The sequence below is a fragment of the Pieris brassicae genome, chromosome Z (assembly GCF_905147105.1).
Source record: "Pieris brassicae chromosome Z, ilPieBrab1.1, whole genome shotgun sequence".
NCBI classification, from domain to species: Eukaryota; Metazoa; Arthropoda; class Insecta; order Lepidoptera; family Pieridae; genus Pieris; species Pieris brassicae.
The window spans coordinates 6,913,250-6,932,883 of NC_059680.1; the positions used below are offsets into that span (position 1 = coordinate 6,913,250).

The 19,634-nt window shown below is 33.5% G+C and overlaps 2 protein-coding genes across 4 annotated transcripts; one reads left to right on the top strand and one right to left on the bottom strand.

The window, feature by feature from the left end:
- Window positions 1–114: 114 nt before the first annotated feature.
- Window positions 115–14,048, top strand: LOC123718540. Of its 2 annotated transcripts, XM_045675151.1 has the most exons (20): window positions 115–459; window positions 1,399–1,550; window positions 2,342–2,528; window positions 2,771–3,013; window positions 3,469–3,597; window positions 4,107–4,236; window positions 4,461–4,600; window positions 4,966–5,120; window positions 5,705–5,889; window positions 7,275–7,435; window positions 7,658–7,883; window positions 7,949–8,060; window positions 10,483–10,599; window positions 11,042–11,153; window positions 12,006–12,142; window positions 12,325–12,432; window positions 12,598–12,728; window positions 12,795–12,855; window positions 13,119–13,346; window positions 13,869–14,048. In XM_045675151.1, the coding sequence occupies exons 1-20, from the start codon at window positions 159–161 to the stop codon at window positions 13,950–13,952; spliced, it is 3,099 nt and encodes a 1,032-aa protein (XP_045531107.1). In that variant the 5' UTR covers window positions 115–158; the 3' UTR covers window positions 13,953–14,048. The 2 variants fall into 2 exon arrangements, with proteins under 2 accessions (XP_045531107.1, XP_045531108.1); XM_045675152.1 differs by lacking the exon at window positions 13,869–14,048 and having other exon boundaries at window positions 12,598–12,724; window positions 13,119–13,257.
- An 87-nt stretch (window positions 14,049–14,135) lies between these two features.
- Window positions 14,136–19,634, bottom strand: LOC123718542 (autophagy-related protein 13 homolog). Of its 2 annotated transcripts, none has more exons than XM_045675154.1 (6): window positions 19,187–19,634; window positions 18,748–19,096; window positions 18,326–18,521; window positions 17,954–18,119; window positions 17,516–17,650; window positions 14,136–17,405 (listed from the first exon to the last, which is right to left on the bottom strand). In XM_045675154.1, the coding sequence occupies exons 1-6, from the start codon at window positions 19,373–19,375 to the stop codon at window positions 17,181–17,183; spliced, it is 1,260 nt and encodes a 419-aa protein (XP_045531110.1). In that variant the 5' UTR covers window positions 19,376–19,634; the 3' UTR covers window positions 14,136–17,180. The 2 variants fall into 2 exon arrangements, with proteins under 2 accessions (XP_045531110.1, XP_045531109.1); XM_045675153.1 differs by having other exon boundaries at window positions 18,748–19,117.

The window sequence follows — 19,634 nt, forward strand, 5'->3', positions numbered from 1 at the left end:
ATAATAAACAAAACCTTTTTTTAGATTAAAACGAAATAATCGCTCTGATGTTAGTGTTATTAACTCAATGGTCCTGTCATTCATTCTATATGAAGTGTCGTGACAAAACCATAACATAATTTTAACAAATAAGATTGTTTAAAGAAGCTTAATAGAATATGGATAAAAATCGATCAAAATTCACCGCACAAGCGAAAGATAAGTCCAAACGCACAACTCAAAGAGCAAAGGGAGATTGTTTAGAAACTAAAAGTTCGTCCCATACCCAGTTCTATGGAAAATTAAATAACGCAGAAGCCTTTGAAAGGATAACATATGCTCAATATCGTGGAAAATCAGAATCTATGTCAGGCTCGTCTGAATCATATCACTGCGTCCACGGGCCTGAAGGAAAACAGTATACAGAAAAAGGACTTCTAAAGAGGAACTTATTGAAGCAATTGGATCCTATTCCACCAGGTATATTTGTATGTTTTATGTACTCTATTTGCATAACTCAATTGGATCTCATTTTAGATATATATTAAATTTGTAAACAATTTTGTGATGAATACTATGAACCAAATGTAGTTCTACTTATAATTAATTATATGAGTGATCAAAGAGATTATTTTATGTATTACTGGTCTCTGTTCAAACTGAAAATCATCAAATTATCTAAGCGCATTTTTAACGCTTATAGAATCGCATTGTTTATGACTGGCATTTGAATATTTTTTTATTATTATTGCAGATCTTTATCAATTTATAATACCGACGAATAGAAAGCAATGACAGTACTAAAATGTGCGGTGCTGTTCCTTCTATTGCATTGGAAATTAAACTTTCCCTCACCCACATACCCTTTATTTCTGTCGTCATATTTTTATTACGATTTCTCGCGTGCAACTATCTTGACCTGCAAACCTTTCCATTGTTTGACGTCAATAATAGTTTGAATGGTAGTGCCCATGGACTATTTTGTGCCCAAAGTTATTTCATTGACGGCAATTTTCAACAACCAACATTTATTTACGAGATAATCACATATTAAATACAGCTTTCATCGCATAGGGTATTAAAAAATAAACCTGAATATTTTTATTTATTCCTATTACTAATTGGTTAAAGAAAAATCGCGTTAAATTTTTATAGTTTGTCTTAGAAGGCATATAAACGTATATCTGTAGCCTTGGGTAATTTTGGTAACAGTTTTCTTTTGGACGCAATACTTCGGCGGTGATATAATTTTCACATAGATAAAAAATAACTCAATGGTACTACAACCTTTTTAGGTCTGGGCCTCAGATTTCTGTCTCTGTTTCATGATCAATAATTTTCAAACTCCTGATAAAATTTTCGAGCTAAATAGCTCAGTGCTAGAGTTATAAACGAAAGCGAATATGTCCTTGTCTTTAGAGCGTGCCTGGAATGATGAGTGTCCACCGGCCCTTGGTAGGGACATGATTAAAATGTTGGTGTTCCTCGCATCAGATCCAGAAATAGATCACCAAATGGAGAGATTTGAAAACCATCTCAGAGATTTTGCAAGAACCACCTGCCATGGATATGTATCCTTTAAAATAATGAGACCCTTTTTACACCTTAATATTATATTAAAAACCTTAATTTCGACTCATTTCTATACACATACAGTTCAATGCTAGTTTTTTGTATACCTATCCTTTGGAAATATTATTACACTACAAAAATTGTTTTTTTTTTAATATAAATTTTAGTTTATCACGAGTAAGTTCGGCGGCGGTAGTTGAAGGTGTTCAACTAAATGAAACACCATCTTTATAGAAAAAACAATAGCTTATAAGTAATATAAAATTAGGGATAATGGTGTTGCTACGATAGACTAACTAAAAACTAATTTGACTTATTTATGGGTTCTTAAATCTAAAAAACAAGTTTGTTACCTACTGTCGACCTTTTGGACATTCTCGTCAACGAAACTAAAGGGCTCATTAATACTCACAAAACTGACGTTTAACAATTAATTGGCTACAAGTGGAAGATGATTAACATTTGACATTGCATTTGGTTTGCTAAATTTTATATTAACTAAATTTTATAAATGTATAATGTTAGGTTACATGGTTCACTTTTTAAATAAACATGATGAAGAAATATTTTCAGAAATACACTATCTAGACTATGATTAGATGAATTTTGGTGTTTTATATTTATATTGAAATAAGAATAGAGTTTTAGTAGAGTACAATTACCACTAGGTGATTGTACTCTACGAACTTTAAATTCCTTAAAAGTCGGATGTGGCATTTCAGAGTAAGTAAGAATAAGTTTGATAAGTTGTGATAAGTTTTTATAAGTAGATTTTCGATACCATTCTCAGTTTGTCGATAGCCTGGACGAAGTTTGTGTCATCTTGTATTTTTTACTTGAAAATATTGGGAAAAAGCAAAACCTTTATGAAGTACTAACTCTATTACTGCGGAATATGGAGAAACCAATACGCCTCAATGCTTCGTCTGATGTGATAACTTATTTCGAAACTTTACAAAAGTACTTCGGATTTTTTGGTACGAAACAATTGATTTATTACCTAGACATTAATTCAAATCATTCAAAGGTTCAGAGGGTGAGATTACCGAAGAGGGTAAGATTGACTCTTGTATTGAATTTTGACAGAAAGGAGTCTGTATTTAGCGATAAGTACCGAACCTTAGACCTTATTGAACCTTGTTCCTTGATTGTTTTCAGAGGAAACACCCAAATGGCTCATTACAATTTACTCTCATTGTTTCCCTATGTTATGTTCCAGGTTATCTGTTGATACAACTAGCAGACGACGAACTTTTTGATATTGTATCAAGAGCACTGATTTGGCAACTGTCAAGCCCTGATGTGAAGCGGCATGGAGCAGCGCAACTTCGCCATACTCTTGCAGCCGCCCCACTTTATCTTTATCAGACGTTAGTGAGGATGCTCTGCATCTCCTCGCGCTACAGATATCCTACGTTTCTACAAGCAGCTCTTCTTCTAGCATACGACTCTACTGATAATTGTATGTTCTATTTCAATAGTATATTAGTGACTGTAATTTACAAGAAAATTTAACTGACATACATCCTTTACATATCTCACAAACTAATGATTGGTTCATTAGCTTGCTGAAACTACGATTTACGAAATTTGGTAACAATGGTAACTCATGAAATTTCATAACTTATTTTAGTGTTATATGAGTAAACACACGTTATATGTGAACGTTGTCCTGTACGCACGTTTTAAGATTATACAAATACACATACAGAAGATTTATATAGTTGCCATCCTTTTTTATTTTATTTGTACTATGTTTCTGTACACTTGCAACGAAGTGTTAAACAAATATATATGAAGATCTGAATCACTTATGAAAATTATAATACTTCATTTATACGCATTTGACGTATGCCGCACTTGCTAAATTTATCAAACCGCACAAAAAAACGTGTAGAAAATTTTATTATATTTCAGGCCTCATTATGATAAAAGAGAGTGTAATAGAGAACATATTTTATCGTTTCAATCCTTATTATCCACACAGAGACTTACCTGAATATGATATAAACCCTTTGAACCCCCAGGATATTAATATTAAACTTGGTACGTATTTTTTTTATTGCTTCCTCTTAAAACGTTAATAAAGCGTTTTGGGAACGAATTTAAGATTGAAATAATATGTATAACTCGGGATGTGGGCTCACTCTCACCTTCTACTGTATTTGCCACGGAGAGTCTTCGTAGGAGTTGTTCGTAAAAATACCTGCAGCTGAGTTTCATCATCCGACGACGAGGCAGAATGCGAAATTCCACCCGTGTCACCTCGACATTTGGTGCACAACTGAGCGTTTTTAAGGCAGTTTTTCGCGCACCACCACTATCTGGAACCTGCCCACTGAAGTATTTACCTATGAAGTAGTACCAATTCGACTTGGGTCCTTCAAGAAAAGAGCGTACCCATTCTTAAAAGTCCCCTGGAATTGAGAGTAGGAGTATGTGTCAATCTGTCCCACAGGTCAAAGATGTCAGATTCAACATTTATGAAAGCAATAGTAACCATCTCTTAGATTATACTTTGTTATTTTTATTAATTAATTTCATAATTTTAATAGGGGACAGTACTATTCATATTTCCATTACTATTTCATTGCTTCTCATTCTATCGAAGACATTGTTGGATTTGCTGAATCAAAATCCTAAACAAATACTTCTTCTGCCTTGCCCCAATGAATATGCACAAAGGTTGGTATATAAAAGTCATAAAAAAGTGTAATCTCGTATAACTAATTGTAATTTCGGGAATGTGTGTTTATATGTTTGTTAATAAATATAAGTGATAGTTACTGTGTCATTAAACCACCCAAAATCCATCTAATTCAGTAATAAATGGTTATACAAATCTTTTAAAAATCTTTAAGCATGAGCATTAATTTACATTTAATTAATGATAGCTTGGGCTGTTTCAGATGCTTTTTGTGGGCTTTTCGATATGAATGCAGAGCCAGAGACCATAAACACGAAAGACTTACCTTGGCAGTGATCGCTAATGCTTTATTAAAGTGCTATGGGGAGAGGCTCACGCTGTTTGCATCAATATTCATGTCTGGTATGAAAATAGAGTTGACATCATTTCACTTTTAAATGATAGATAGACATAGTTCGTAATCTCAGCTGGGTCCAAAAAACATTTGTAACATATTGTGCTAATCGGACAATAAAATTTAAAACAAAAGACGAATGATAGTGTTTTGTTTATAGCCTACAGATTTACTTATCTAATTACAAAAACGTCATGCGATCGAATCATTATCGAAATAAATTAAACAAACAGTAGTCTTCTGTTTTACCTTATTTGGTTGAATATTAACAATCTATCAAGGTTATAATATACTAGAAAAGCGACAAAGCTGTGAATATATGGCATATATTGTTCAATTTATTAAAATAGAAACATATTTTAATTGTCCTTAGATATATTGTCATTATCGGTGTTGACTGAAGTTCCAACAAGGCACCAATGGATGCGTTCTGTTAATTTGAACACTAAACAGATGGATGTGGAATTTAAAAAAACACTCATTTGCTTTTCCGTTGATTTTATCAAAACCTTTAAATACAGTGCATTTGTGAGTTAAATATTTGATTTTATATTTGCTATTATGTCGGGGAAAGAGGGCCGTGTTGGCCTAATTGCTTCAGCGTGCCACTCTCATCCCTGAGGTCGTAGGTTCAATTCCCGGCTTGGACCACCAACTTGGACAACCAATGGACTTTCTTTCTATGTGCAGCATTTAACCTTCACTCGAACGGCGAAAACATCGCGAGGAAACCAGCTTACCTTAGACCTATATAATCGACGGCGTGTGTCAGGCTCAGGAGGCATTGCCTATTAGATTAACAAATGGTCATGAAACAGACAGAAATCTGAGTCTCGGACCTAAGAAGGTTGCAGCGCCACTGATAGAGTTTTTTATTTACTGTTAATGCGGTTACTAAGAACAAAGTTTGGCTTTGAGTACTAAAAACACTTAACGTTATTCCAGATTAACAACAAATCTACGACATTAAACGCCATCCCTTATTTTGTTTGAAATTTATCACTATAATTAGTTCTTGGCAGATTTTTAACGTGGTCGGAAAACATAATCAAATTGTTCGACTTTCTGTTCCAATTCCGTTACGACATACATAATTATGTAACTATTTACAGACTATTGAATCGGAACATTGGTTGTTGGGATTAATGTATTTAGTAGATCCAGGACTTTGCAGTTTAAGAGCCAAATGGTCACCAGCACTTTTCGCAGAATTACGCAAAGTTGCACTTCAAGCTCTTGTATGTACAATTCCTTGTATGTCTCCGAGTCTAGTAAGGAAATATGGTCTTATAAGAAGGTAGTTGTATACCTGTAATAACAAAACAAAAATATAGTATTTTTTTAATTCCTCCTGTTTACAAATATATCGTTACATATGAAATTGGCGTTTTGTCGTACTGACCACTTTGACCTCAAATATTTGCGAGTACCATGAGTCATTGAATTTTCCCGTATTATTATATTTTGCTTAGTGTTACTCTATTTATAAAATGGAAAACATGAAATATCGCATAATTAGCGAGAACGAATTCCACCGTGGTACTAGCAGAAACGGCTCGAACGATTATTGATGTTTATGGCGGCGGTGTCACAAAAGAAAACACAGAAGACACGTTTTCTTTCTGGAAATTTCGACCTGCACAACAAGCCCCGTGGACGGCCGGAGACCAAACTTGATGATGTTTGAATTTGCTGCAGGTTGCGGTGTTAGTGATAAAACTGTATTGAAAGCCTTCACATCACGAATTGAGTAAAGCAAACGCAAGACTGCTGCGTGCATTACATTACTTAACCGGCACAATAAATAAAGGATTTTAAATAGAATCATTTCCTGTGATGAAAAGTGGATCCTGTACGATAATCGGAAGCGCTCACACGCAAAGGCTGAACCCAGGTGAACCAGCCAAATCGTCCCCCAAGCGAAAAATGTGGGACTAACACCGGGATCGTTTACTATAACTTTCTTAAATCGGGCCAGATCATTACGGCAGATGTCTATTGTCAGCAATTGCAAAACATGGAGGAAAAGTTAGCTGCTGAACAACCACGGCTGGTCAATCGCTCTAGGCCACTGCTGCTTCATGACAAGGCACACTTTGCACAACAGACTGCTACCAAATTAGAGGAACTTTCTTGGGAATGTCTAACACACTGTACTGCCCAGACCTTGCTCCAACAGATTACCTTTTTTCACCTTTTTCCAAATTTGGATAACTTCTTGCAAGGCAAAAAATGAACTCTGATGGGGCAGTCGAAGCCGCCTTCAAAGATTTTATTAATTCCCGTCCGAATTTTTTTTTTAATAAAGGTATTAATGAACGACCTATAGGATAGCAAAAGTGCATCGATAGCAATTGTACCTACATTAATTATTTAAATATATTCCATTTTTAAAAAATCTACTTTTCTCTACTTCCTCCCATACAAAACGACAATTTCATATGTGATTTATTTATACAGCTCAAAAACTAGCAGATAATACACATAAATTACCGGAGCCAAACTCTGAAAGTAGATACTCCTTACAGGCTCAGTCCATCCAAAAATGTCACTTGTAAGTTTAAGAAGTAATAGAACACCTTAAAAAAGCTTTGTCCCCTAATTCTCGACTAAAACATTGTTAATACTTTCTAATAGTTTCAAATAAATTTAGAAGGTGTTATATATATTATAAACTTTAAGGCTGATGTGGTATATTGAATGGTACGCTGAAGTCCCATACGAGTTGCCTGTGCTGTACTGGTGTACTAGAGTGTTGCAAGTGACGATTCAAGGGGATTGTTTACCTAGATATGAATCTATACATGATTTATTCGAAACTCACGGCATTATAATTTTGATGCGTGAGTATTATTTAATTATAGAAGTATTGTCCTCTCTTTGACTCTTTTAAAACGGCTAATAATTATTTATAAAGCACGATATATAGGTTATTTTATATAGATTGAATAATTTCACTAGTCTACAAAATTAGTCTAAACCTTATTATGTCGTACGACTTTGTCGTACGTATGATTGGAACATATGTATATTGTAAACGTTACTTCACCCCGATTTATTTGCAGATCTATGCTATATATTGCTTAGTCAAAAGCTTCCACCAATAGAGAGAAGTCAAGTGGTTATAGCCGTTTGCCTCCAACTTCTGACTGGCGCAGTTAAAATAAATGAGAGCATTAACTGTTGTGTATATCCTGAGATAAAATGGCCTATTTCGACGTGTAGACTTTCACAAAAATTGTTGGATGACGTTTTGTACTCCTTGAAAAATAATTTTATTATAAGTGATAAGTATGTACTTTCTACATCTAGCTCCTCTTTCAATAAGACAACATTAACGTTTTGATTCGTTTCAGGTGGATAATTTCTATAGTAGATTTTATCTGGGAAGCAATTGTTTGGAAAAAGAAATATAGAGAATATTTCATTGCTCACGATGGCTTGTATAAACTTCTTGATCTTATTACGGTTTGTACTTTATACTATAAAATTTACGCGAGTTCCTTAAGAGCTAGGCCCCATTAGTACGTTGCGCTGCGTTGCGTTGCCGCAGCGTCGTCGCTGCGTCATTTTTCATATATTTTTTATAACATGCCCCACTAGACCGTTGCGTCGTCGCGATGTTTCAACGGATCGACGGACAAGAAACGAAGCGGGAGGGAGGGTGATGCGCTGCGTTGTCGAAGCGCCGCTACGACGACGGACAGTGATCAGGATGGACCAGAGGAGGAAGCTAGACGAGCGTAACGACATCCATTGCGAAGGCTGAACTGAGACGCAGCCAGTGTTGCTGCGACGCTCTTGCGCTGCGACATCGTGCGTCGGCACAACGCAGGTGTGGCATACAATGCGCTGTTCCGTTATGACGACGCGACGCAACGCACTAATGGGGCCTCGCTCTAAGAGATCACGTTGTCTTATTAGAGGCACTATAGATATAGCTAGTAGCAGAAATATTTAGCTGAAGAATGTGACCGTCTGTTTTTGCCACAATGTATCAAAACTATTTATCAACAAACATTTTCGATGCTACTAAGGCAGTCACGGCAATATCTAATTTAATGAAACTGTCATCAAGTATTTCTAACAAGCATTCACATTTGATGGCAAAGTCAAGTCAAAAATCATTTATTCATATAGATAACACAACGTACACTTATGAACGTCAAAAAAGGAAATATGGATTAAATGCTTCTAATTTTACATTTACTGCCAGTTTTCTAGAACGGAAGAGAAGGCGATGAACTCTCCGCCACTCTTTTTAATCGCTAAGTTCTATTGTTTTACACAACGTTTGTAAGGAGCTGCAACCATTACACCGTGTTCCACATGACATCTTAAGTAATAAATAATAATAAAATAAATTAAAAACAGATTTGTCTCGAATTGTCAAGGAGGATCAGGAGGCATGGTGAAATGCGAGCACGCACTTCCATTCTCGTGTGATTCTAATGCAATATGGGTTATATTTCCACTTTTATATCGTTAAAGTGAACCCTCATATATAAACCCTAATCTACAGATTGAACGAATTGATTTGTCTCGAAAGCCACTTTATTACTATTTAACAACGACTGTTATTGGTATTGTAACGATTCTATTTTGCTTAACTTATACATTATTATTACTTATTAATAATATGTAAGTAAATAATACATATATAAAATTATAGTACTGTTACATTCCTAACATTGTCAGTGGATAATACTATGTGAGTTTAAGATTTTAGGGTTTAACAGGTTTAATTGCTTTAATGATATGGTAACCCAAAAACAATTAATGGTTAAACTTTCCAATATGGACCATCGATATTTGAGGGAGAGGGGGGTGGAGGGAGTTGAGAGCTATCCCCCTGTGTCATCCCCAGCCTGCGGAACCCCATGGTTATGGAGATATTCATGGTTAAAGTCTTAGGGTTCGAATGGTAACGATTTTGCAACCGTGTCCCGAAATTGATGATACTCCAAGTGATTTTTGCTGCCGGAGTTGCGTCTAAGTATTAAGAAAACTTACCTTATTTTTTAACTTTAAAGTTTTAGAATAATAACCCCCCAACCACGCTTCACGCTCCAGATACAGATACAGTTATTTAAAAAAATATTAATATACTAACCTAACCTAACCGAACAATAGATAATAATTGGATTTTGGACAGCTCCGGCGGTACGGGAAATGCAGCCCCTCCACCCTTGCGTACCAAAGTACAGGCATTTTATTCAAGCATATTCTTGCATAATGCCTGTCCTTTGTTACAGCGGGTAGGGACTGCTCTTCATCCGCGCCTTCGAGATCTTATATACACTCTAGGGGTAGGACAGACAAGACCACGTGGACTGCACGCTATTAAACAAAATAAATGGCCTAAAAACAAATTTAGTTTTCCGCAAAAAGTATCGATACCTGAGTAGTATCGATACTTTCAAAGTCTTGAGTACTATCTACAAAAAATATGGGCATTTGAATCGATGGTCCACGTAGAAAAGTTTATCGTCGATACCTGAGTGGTATGAAATTGAAAATTTTAGAAACTCTACACTAAATGAAACGCGAAGTGATTGACAATTGACATCAATTATTTGCCAAATTATTTTGTAATTGCATTTTATTTGCGAATTTGTATGAATAGTTAAAAAAATGTACCTCATGAAACGTAATTTTCCGCAACCTAATACTTTGCAAAACGCTTTCTTTTAGTGAGTACTATCTACAAAAAAAATGGAGGGAAAGAGAGAGAGAACAATTTTTATTTAAATGTAAAATATTGCACGCTATCAGCGGTTTTAAGTGTAAAGAATTTTTGAACTTTGACAAATAACAAAGCCGCTTAAAAAGTAATAGTAGTTGGTACGAGTATATGCTGTATCTTAGTTAATGATCTATGTTTTTAAAGATGACGAGGCCACCGGTTCAGTGTATCGCATTGGCCGTAGTGTGTGACATCGTGAGAAGTGGAGAAGCGATCGGGCAGTTGGTTACCTGGAGAGCGACTATAGGCGCTTCCAACGTTGTAAATTAATTCAATTAATATTTCATTTTATTGTAATATCATTTTAAATACATAATAATTGTTTTGTAATCTACTCTTTAGCTAATCTTGTTTCTGTTAAGTTATCCAGAACACAAATAATTCAATTTAATGTTTTGTTTAATATCTCAGTCACTTACCACGGAGCTTTATATAGGTAGAATGTTTAATTATTTCGAAACTGGTGGCCCTGTGTCAAATTTGATACATTTTTGACAAAAATAAATCACACTTAGCCCTAACTCTTGAATACGAATAATGAATATCACTCTAATACAAATAGGAATAAAATATTCTGTAGTTACTTGAGGCGTATAGTATGTTTTTAAGAAAGAAATTAGTTTTATTTAGTTGGTACAAAAGTCGGATTAGTAAGGATTATTCACGAGTCTCCTATTTATGTATATGTTCCTGCATTTTATAGAGCCCCAACGTCGTCAAACGAGGTTCCAACATTGCTGGTCTGTTAGCAGCGGTATTCCGTAACGAGTGTTTAGCAACACAAGTAGCTATTGACGATTTGGGAGTATTACAAAGTGAGTTTTTAATACAGCTTTAAAAACTAATTTAGGAGTTCACGGATGACCTTTTACGTTCAAATTTAGGATTCTGATGTGAGATCAGACGCTATCGCTAACACAAGTTATTTCGACCTAAGCCAGTTCTCCCGCACTGACGACGGCCCAAGCCGAGGTCCGCAGTCTCGCAGAAGACGCACTATCGCTAGTCCTGGAAAACACCCATTCTTAAGGCAGAGCTAGGCTCCTCAAAACAGCCCGATCTGAACTTGACAGCGAGTCTTCCTTCCTCGGTCCTCCAAATTTTCTTTAAAAGTTGACAACTTGCCAATACGAAAGACTTTTTTAAGTAGGGGTTAGACATACAAATTTCTAGGCAACGCGTCGAGCGTACCTGGTAAATAAATAGTGATACTCGGATCGCCTAAGCTGGCGCACTTGTAGACATAGCGGACATTATTTCTAGTATTTTTCCACATTAAGAAAAACACTTTTTGAACGGATTAAAGCTATGTATTATTATTAAAACTTATAATAATTATTTACATAATTCTTGTTAAATTAATTTCTTGTTAAGTTAAAAAAAAATTATGACGTTTCGCGTGCTTTTCAGCATGCGTGGTCACGGTGAGAATTATGTAAATAATTATAAGTTTTAATAATAATACATAGCTTTAATCCGTTCAAAAAGTGTTTTTCTTAATGATTATTTCTGTAAATTTTTGTTTTCGCAAACATTTAGTTTGGATGTAAGCATTACTTTAAAGAATATATGCTTGTACATATCAAATGATCATTCTAGTCTTCACTTCTGACCGTTTCACGTCTCTCTCACTGAGCACAATTTATAGGTTAACCATATCTTTTCAGATTTGGACTATCCCATCTTATCAACCAGCTTAAAAGAAAATATGATAGAAAAAATAAACAATGCAGAAACGCTTAGGACTATTTGTCCCGAATGTTGCTTTATAGCATCAGATCTAGCAGGATCACGTCTCTCCAAGGTCGCCGATGTTCGATACATTATCATAGTTTAATATAGCATAAAGCTTATACGTTTTTGTATACTTTTGTAGAGCATGCATGCTTAAAAATGGTATTTTTAAGGCGAAATGGGAAATCTAAACAGTGACGACCTATTAATATGTTGTTTAAGCTTATAAAAATTAAGCATTCTATATTACAGGCATACGCTATTCTTCAATTACTCTCGGAAGATCTATCTTACAAAGTTACTCTGGCGGATGAGGCCTACAATCTATATAAGAATATACAATTATCACCAGAAGAGGAGGTAACACTGGTTAACATAAATTGAAACTTAAAAAATGCAAAATATTTATTTTAATATCATATATTTTTGTATACCTACTTGTTACAGCCAGGTTACAGCGTGTATTATAGCTGTTAAGATAATATGCTAACTGATAAACTTTACTTTAAATCAGTTATATTTCAGACTATTTTAGTACTTTGCTCACACTTTCTTACTATAAAATTGAATGAATGTTGGTTCGAGACAAAAGCTCGGAGCAAAAGGTTTTTACCTCAAGATGAGGAGGCATTTGAAGAATTTATTCAAATAAGCAAGTAAAATATTTTTATATAATAATTATTATACAATTAAACAAACATTTATTAAATTTATATTCGTAGCGGCTGGGCAAAAGAAATAAAGAGACTGCAAGAAGACGTAATTACAAAGGATATACATAAAGTATGTTCTTTACTTTATTTTAGTACATATACCTTTTATGCCAATAGCTATTTTCCTTGTATATGTTTTAATATATAAGTAATGAAAAACATATATGTGGTTTAGTTTTTCTAAGATATTTACCATCATTTTTAACACATTTAACTGCGTTCGATTTCTAGCACAACAATTATAGTTTGTGTTGGTAGGGACTATGGACTCTTAAGGCATAACATTATTTAAAACAAATTATTTTAGAAGTGCTATATTCATTTAATTTTCAGGATCTTACACACGAAAGTTCATTGTACGATTTTCTCGCGCGCGTGCGTTTAAATATTGCATTAGATGCATTGCGTGAGGTGCGTTGTGTAGCACGCTCAGCAGATCGATCTCAAATGGTGCATGCCATGCTTCACGATGCTGTCCAGGCGCACCATCGCCGTACTCAAGCCGCTAGGCAATTAAATACAACAGTGTTACGAACGTTTGGACCGGCGCTTGATGATCAGGTTAGGTTAACCTAACACAATAAAATTAAGGACAAGTTATATCGTATTAACAAATAGGCTCGAGGTGTTTATGCGAGTCAGAGTTACCGCTACCGTGCTTAATGTTTTATTAATACGGTCACAAAATCTAATGATTAATCTAATTACTTAAATATTTAAGCTAGTATATGGCAATGAGTTTAGTTAACTTCTGCTTGTTTGTATGGTGTGTCTATAAATACTAAAGGATTTTAGTAACCATCAACTCTTAATGTGCGTCTCTGATTGGGATACCCTCTTTTTCTGTAAAACAAATTATATGGTAGCTGGTTGGGATTTTAACAACCCTGTGGGTTTGACAAGCATGTTTATATATCGTTTCCTTTGAAAAGTCTGACCTACATTTTTATAAAACAAATATAAGTGAAACTGTTGTACAAATATTTAGCGAGAAGTCGAGAGAAGAATTTTAGAGAAGTCATCTTTGATATCAAAGTATAAGTGAGCACTCTATATTTTATTAATAAAATCATTATTTTTCAGAATATTACTGGTCAGTACGTTAAAGTCTACAGTATCTTTCCTACAAATAAACCAAAACCGAAGGAAGAGTTTTCGTCAGCATAATCAACAATTTGTTGAAACTAAAAATCTTGGTATTCAGTGAATCCGGACTCTTTTATTTGGACTTTAATTAAATTAAATATTTCAATCTATAAATTAGTAAGTGATTTATTTATGCCTAATATTGTAAATATAAATAAGGAAGGAAACTTATTTTAACACGTGCACAAAGAAAGGCTGTTCTATAATCACGAGTATATTGAATAAAGTATTATACAGTAAATTGTTAGCTACGAACAAGAAAAAAACCAATAAGCAAACCTTTACAATGTAAACTTACTATCGCCTATAAACTATAATAGAATGCCCTTTAGATTTTCCTATATTATGGAATTGATGGTCTCTATGATGAAATATAATCAGATTTTATTAATTAAAATTATTTGCATCTTATAAGAAACTTGAAAGTCATGTGAAAAAACATGCAAAAATATTAACCGAACAATAAAAAGATATACAATATTTTAAATGCATTCAAATCACAATCAGATGGCTCGTAAGATGATGATAAATCAGTAACCAACCATTCATACAGTATTTGGTAATATAGAAATCTTCGGGGCTGATTAAAAATAACCTTAAATATAAAAGCAACATACATTATAATTGGCCATTACAATAGACTTTTTGACTAGTAACATTATTTAGACATTTAAATTGTATAACATGTAGTCATTACACACTTATTAACTTTACAATATTCGATTTCACATTGTGTATAGAATTACGCGACATTAGCCGTAAATTCAAACTTAATATTTTATAACTCAAATTTAATATATCGACTTGAAAGTCGAAATAGAAATATTTTTATATAAATTTTCATTGTTTTTGCAATTAATTGCACATTGTACATTTAAATAATGCCTAGTTAAGTCTTAGTTACATTAATAAGCACAGCTTAATGTTAGTAGTCTTAATATTGGCTAAAACTTTACACATGAAATGTCCACTTTGTTTCAAGTACTCTAAAGAGTGTTGAATACATACTTTTGTTCCTCCTTCCTCGTGTGTCTAACCCTCACTTCATATATAACGACATTTAATACATGATTAATTAAATTAAAAACTAAACGAGCAAATCGAATCTAAAATCGTACAAACCATAATATATCATGCTTCAACTTTTTTATACTAAAACTAGATTGTCCGTCTAGAAGTACAGTGATTGGCACTTCAACCTTATTGAAAGGCATTAACACTAAATATATTTGAAATTTCCAAGTCATAGAGTTATCATGACCGTTGCATGACTGATACTTCTAACTTAGGCATTGTGATTGTGTGCAAGACATTCAATACCGTAGTGACCAAGAAATGGGTTAAATAAAATATTTTTTTAAATAACACCTGGTCATATTTTTTGATGATTCGTGAACGCTGTAATATGTATTTAGGTTATATTTTATATATCCAACGTTTAGTGGTTAAGATACAAAGTGACATACTCTTATACAATTCCAGTCTCACGAGTTTCTTGCATTCATATGCTTAGCATAACCATGTATCTAAGCACCAAGATATACTAAGTTATAGAATCGACCCAATTAAATCGATATTTCTCTTCGATTTAGTTCAAACACAATAGTGCCTTAAGCGTAAACATTGTTAGTTAAATAATTATTTTACATTTAATATTAAATTTATGTTAACTAAACAAATCAATCGTAAACTTATATATCCTATACAATAACTTGGTATACGAAGGCATTTTTTATCTAGGTCATTTTGCCCTGAGTTATACTTACATTTTTGAAGACAACATTCATACAGTAATATATTTTATTTGGCCACTACCAAATATTTACCATAAGTAAAACTACTTATTACAATAAATTAATTTTTGCACTCTTTAATAGGATACAAATGGCGTCCAATTCTTCAGAACTTGAAATCCCAAGGCCCTTAGTCCGTAAAATAAGTTTTATAATGGGGTCACGAAGTTATTTCATAAAAACAATGGTATGGCCAAACAATGGTATAAACATACCATGGCAACACATACTGGAATTTAGCCTACGGTTTAAAAGAACGCTGATTCTCATGAATCATTGATACATGCGTGATGTATCCATCAAAATAACTCTGAGACATATGGCGCAATGAATAATTAACTACGGAATGTAAAAACAATGCATTTCAAATCATACGTAATTAAAATGAAATTTATCGTCTTCTAATAATTGCATCTATAATAATATTCGTGGATCTGACACCATTCATATAAGATGTTCGTACTACCAATAATTTATTTGTAATAGTTATCTATATGTCAGTATGTTCGGCTAAGGCCTTGGTTTGCTAAGCATCAGTGTTAGACAGCCGTATCTTAACGCACGCAGTTACGCACATAAGCACTAATTCAATGACGGGCAGACGGCCTATACCTACTTTGTACAGTTGGGAAAATGAAGGTGACATACCCGTTTCTTAACAGGCCCCAAAATAATATGATTACTTTCAAAATTCGCAAAATATAAATTATGACTATTATGATTTTTAACTTCATTAAACCCACTTATTTATTTAGACAAAGACACGTGGGAAGCGCGATAAATAACTAAAATAATTCGAGAGGCCAATCTCGTAAATTTGTCTGAGTTTGACAAAGTTTAAAAATAACTGCGTCAAATATTTGTTTGCGTCAATCAACACGCATAAGGGATTGATATTACTAAAGAATTTGATACTATATCAAACTCATGGTAAATCTTAGAGAGGTGCAGAAAAATCTTAATTTAATCTTATAAGAAATTAAATAGTGAAATTTTGCAAATACCACCTGGAGGCGAAGTAGCCTTTTGCGTAGCGGAAAAGGTTACATACCGTAACTGAAAACGGAAATCAACAAGATTTAAGCATTTTAAACTTTTACTAGAAAGAAAATTCAAATATATTTTTATTTATATTACGTTCACATTGTTCGAAAAAGATAAGTAGGTATAACGTAAAATTCTTTCCCTCTTCAGGTAGTGTCCAATTTTTTTTCTAAAGAACCGGTGTGGCAATTATGCGAACTAAATCTAACTATTATTTTAATTTATTCACCAAAATTATATACATTTTTCATATTAAGAATCAAGATGATATCTGTCGAACTATAATGACGCAAGTGTTGTCAACAACAAAAGCGGTAATAGTAATGCTGATATACTCCTTCCGCACCGACTCAAGTAATGTATCGAGCCAGCTAGAGCTATCATACTATATACTAATAAAATGTATATAATTTTAGGTGTGATCAGATCCGTATTCAGTATTACTGAACATAGACTCTACCATGCTGTCAAACTCGGGCACTGCCTCTTCATACATTTTGAGTTGCTGTGAAAGGTTCTCTGAATCGGTTGATATGGATTCATTCGTCCACGCCTCGCTAGCTGAACGCGCTTGTAAACATTCTTGGTAAAAATTTGCCAGTTCGGTTATTGGGCTGCCATCAGCAAACGGGAAATCCTGAAGAAAAAATACAATTAAATTTTTACATAATATACCGGAGTGACAGATTAACAGGATTCAATCCAATTTATTTCTAAAAAAATAAACAATATTTATTTCCGGCTTACCATTAGACTGGCATATTTGTTATCCTTACACTTAGGCACTTCAACAGCTTTGCTTGCATCTAGAGGTAATGGAGGTTCAGCTTCAGAACTAGGACCGGGCTTTGAGAGAGCATCGGCCATTGACAATTTTATCTTCTGTAAAAAATTGTTTTAGTTAAATTAATTTTCATTTTAATCTGAAAAAGTAATGGTTTGTTATAACAAATATGATATATTATATGTACTGTGTAGATATATAATACTGTAAGATGTTTAACTTCTGTAGCTTAACAGGGGGATAGCAACTTAGCCATGAAACATTTATAAAATTATCATCATCAGTAACCTGAAAGTCAGTTTAGGAACAGTGTTATGAATTCCACTTAATGTAGGGTTATGATTGGTGATGTATGTATCTTTTTGTGCCTATTTCATTGATATAGTTTTAAGGAGTCTTACTTTTTCCATTTTATCTTTTTCGGCTAATAGCCACTCCATTGGTGGTGCGGGTGGTAATTGTTGATATAATGCATCATGTAATTCTTTTAGTTTTATGGTATCTACAAAGGCACCAGCTGTTAAGGGTTTTGTAAGGTCAACTTTTTTCTTATCACTGTAATTTTTCCTGTAAATTTTGAATAAATTAGTTAAGTTTGAGTTTAGAGACAAATTTAAATGTATTTAAATTTAAGATGATTTATCAGAGAGTTAGTTTGCACTTTTTTCTATATCATGACGGACTTAGGGTCAATTGCCAATACATATGGGAAAATTATCATGTTTAAATGTAAATAAGAGACAGAAACATGGTTGCTTCCTTAAATAACATACCTAGGAATTTCCTTTGGAAAATGGTCACTTTTGACCATTATGTCACTATTGGATATATTTTGAACTTCACCATAGCTTGGTACCCTACTTCTAGGTTCTGGCAAAATTGTCATTTCAGTTCTATATGAAACCTCAATTTCTATAGTACCTATTGGCATGTGCAATTCACCAACCTTTATATTTTTATACTTCTTACCTATAGAAACAAAACACATAAATACATACAACAGACCAATAAAATTTTGGGCTTATATTATAGATTTTTTAAAGTAATATTCCTAATAATAGTTAGTTTCCCAGGAATACACCATATCAGCATTCATTTATTTAGCATAACAAATAGTGTACTCTTTTTTCATACAATAATTCACAGGCAACAGCTAGTAAGTTGTCAAAAAAAATATCATTAGAAAAAATCATACCAAGAAGATCCAAATTTGGCTGGCCCCCATATATCTTATGTGAGATTTTATAGCAATCTTTGTTTTGCAAGCGAGACATTTTGTATGCTGGTGTTATTCTAGATATGCTCAAGGTTGATTTTAACATTATACTCATTCTATAGTATATAGTTGATATGGAAGTAATGGTTGCATCATGAAGGGGACCTATTTTTACAGTCCAAAACTCCAAGACCATGTCATCGCCATCATTAGTATGTAAGGATATTTCAATACAGAGGACATTTGAGAGTGCTTGTATGACCTCACCATTTAGAACACGTTTCGTGTCATTGTTTACATCTGGTACATCTGGTATTGAAAGATTAAACTGCAACATTAAATAAACTTTCTTTACATAAAACTATACAAATACAGATTTTTAAATATCTATTTATTCATTAGGGTAGAACCTACTTACCCATTGTAAATTATTTGGGATACATGTTGTATCACATATAACATTATCATCTGATGATTTTGTAGTGTTGTACAGATGAACAATTTTTCTCCCTTGTCGACTTTGAACTACAATTTGCGCAATTTTTAAAGTCAATATTTTTGTGAATTTATATAGCTTTAATCGGTCCTGAGCATCTGCACTAGACATTTTTCTGATTTTCTTGGTTTTATTATATTTTATTTTCACCTTCAGTTATTTGTAGGAAAACATTATTCATCTATATAAAAATCAAAGAAAGTGCCAACATGATACTAACTGATAACGACTTATTACACTTTGTAATCAAATAATAATATACAGGGCCAAATTGTTCACTTCAAGAGAATAATTATTATTTAATCGCACATAACAAACTAACAAATAAAATTATTTGGTTTTCCTAGAGTTCATGCTTCAACCTTGTGTA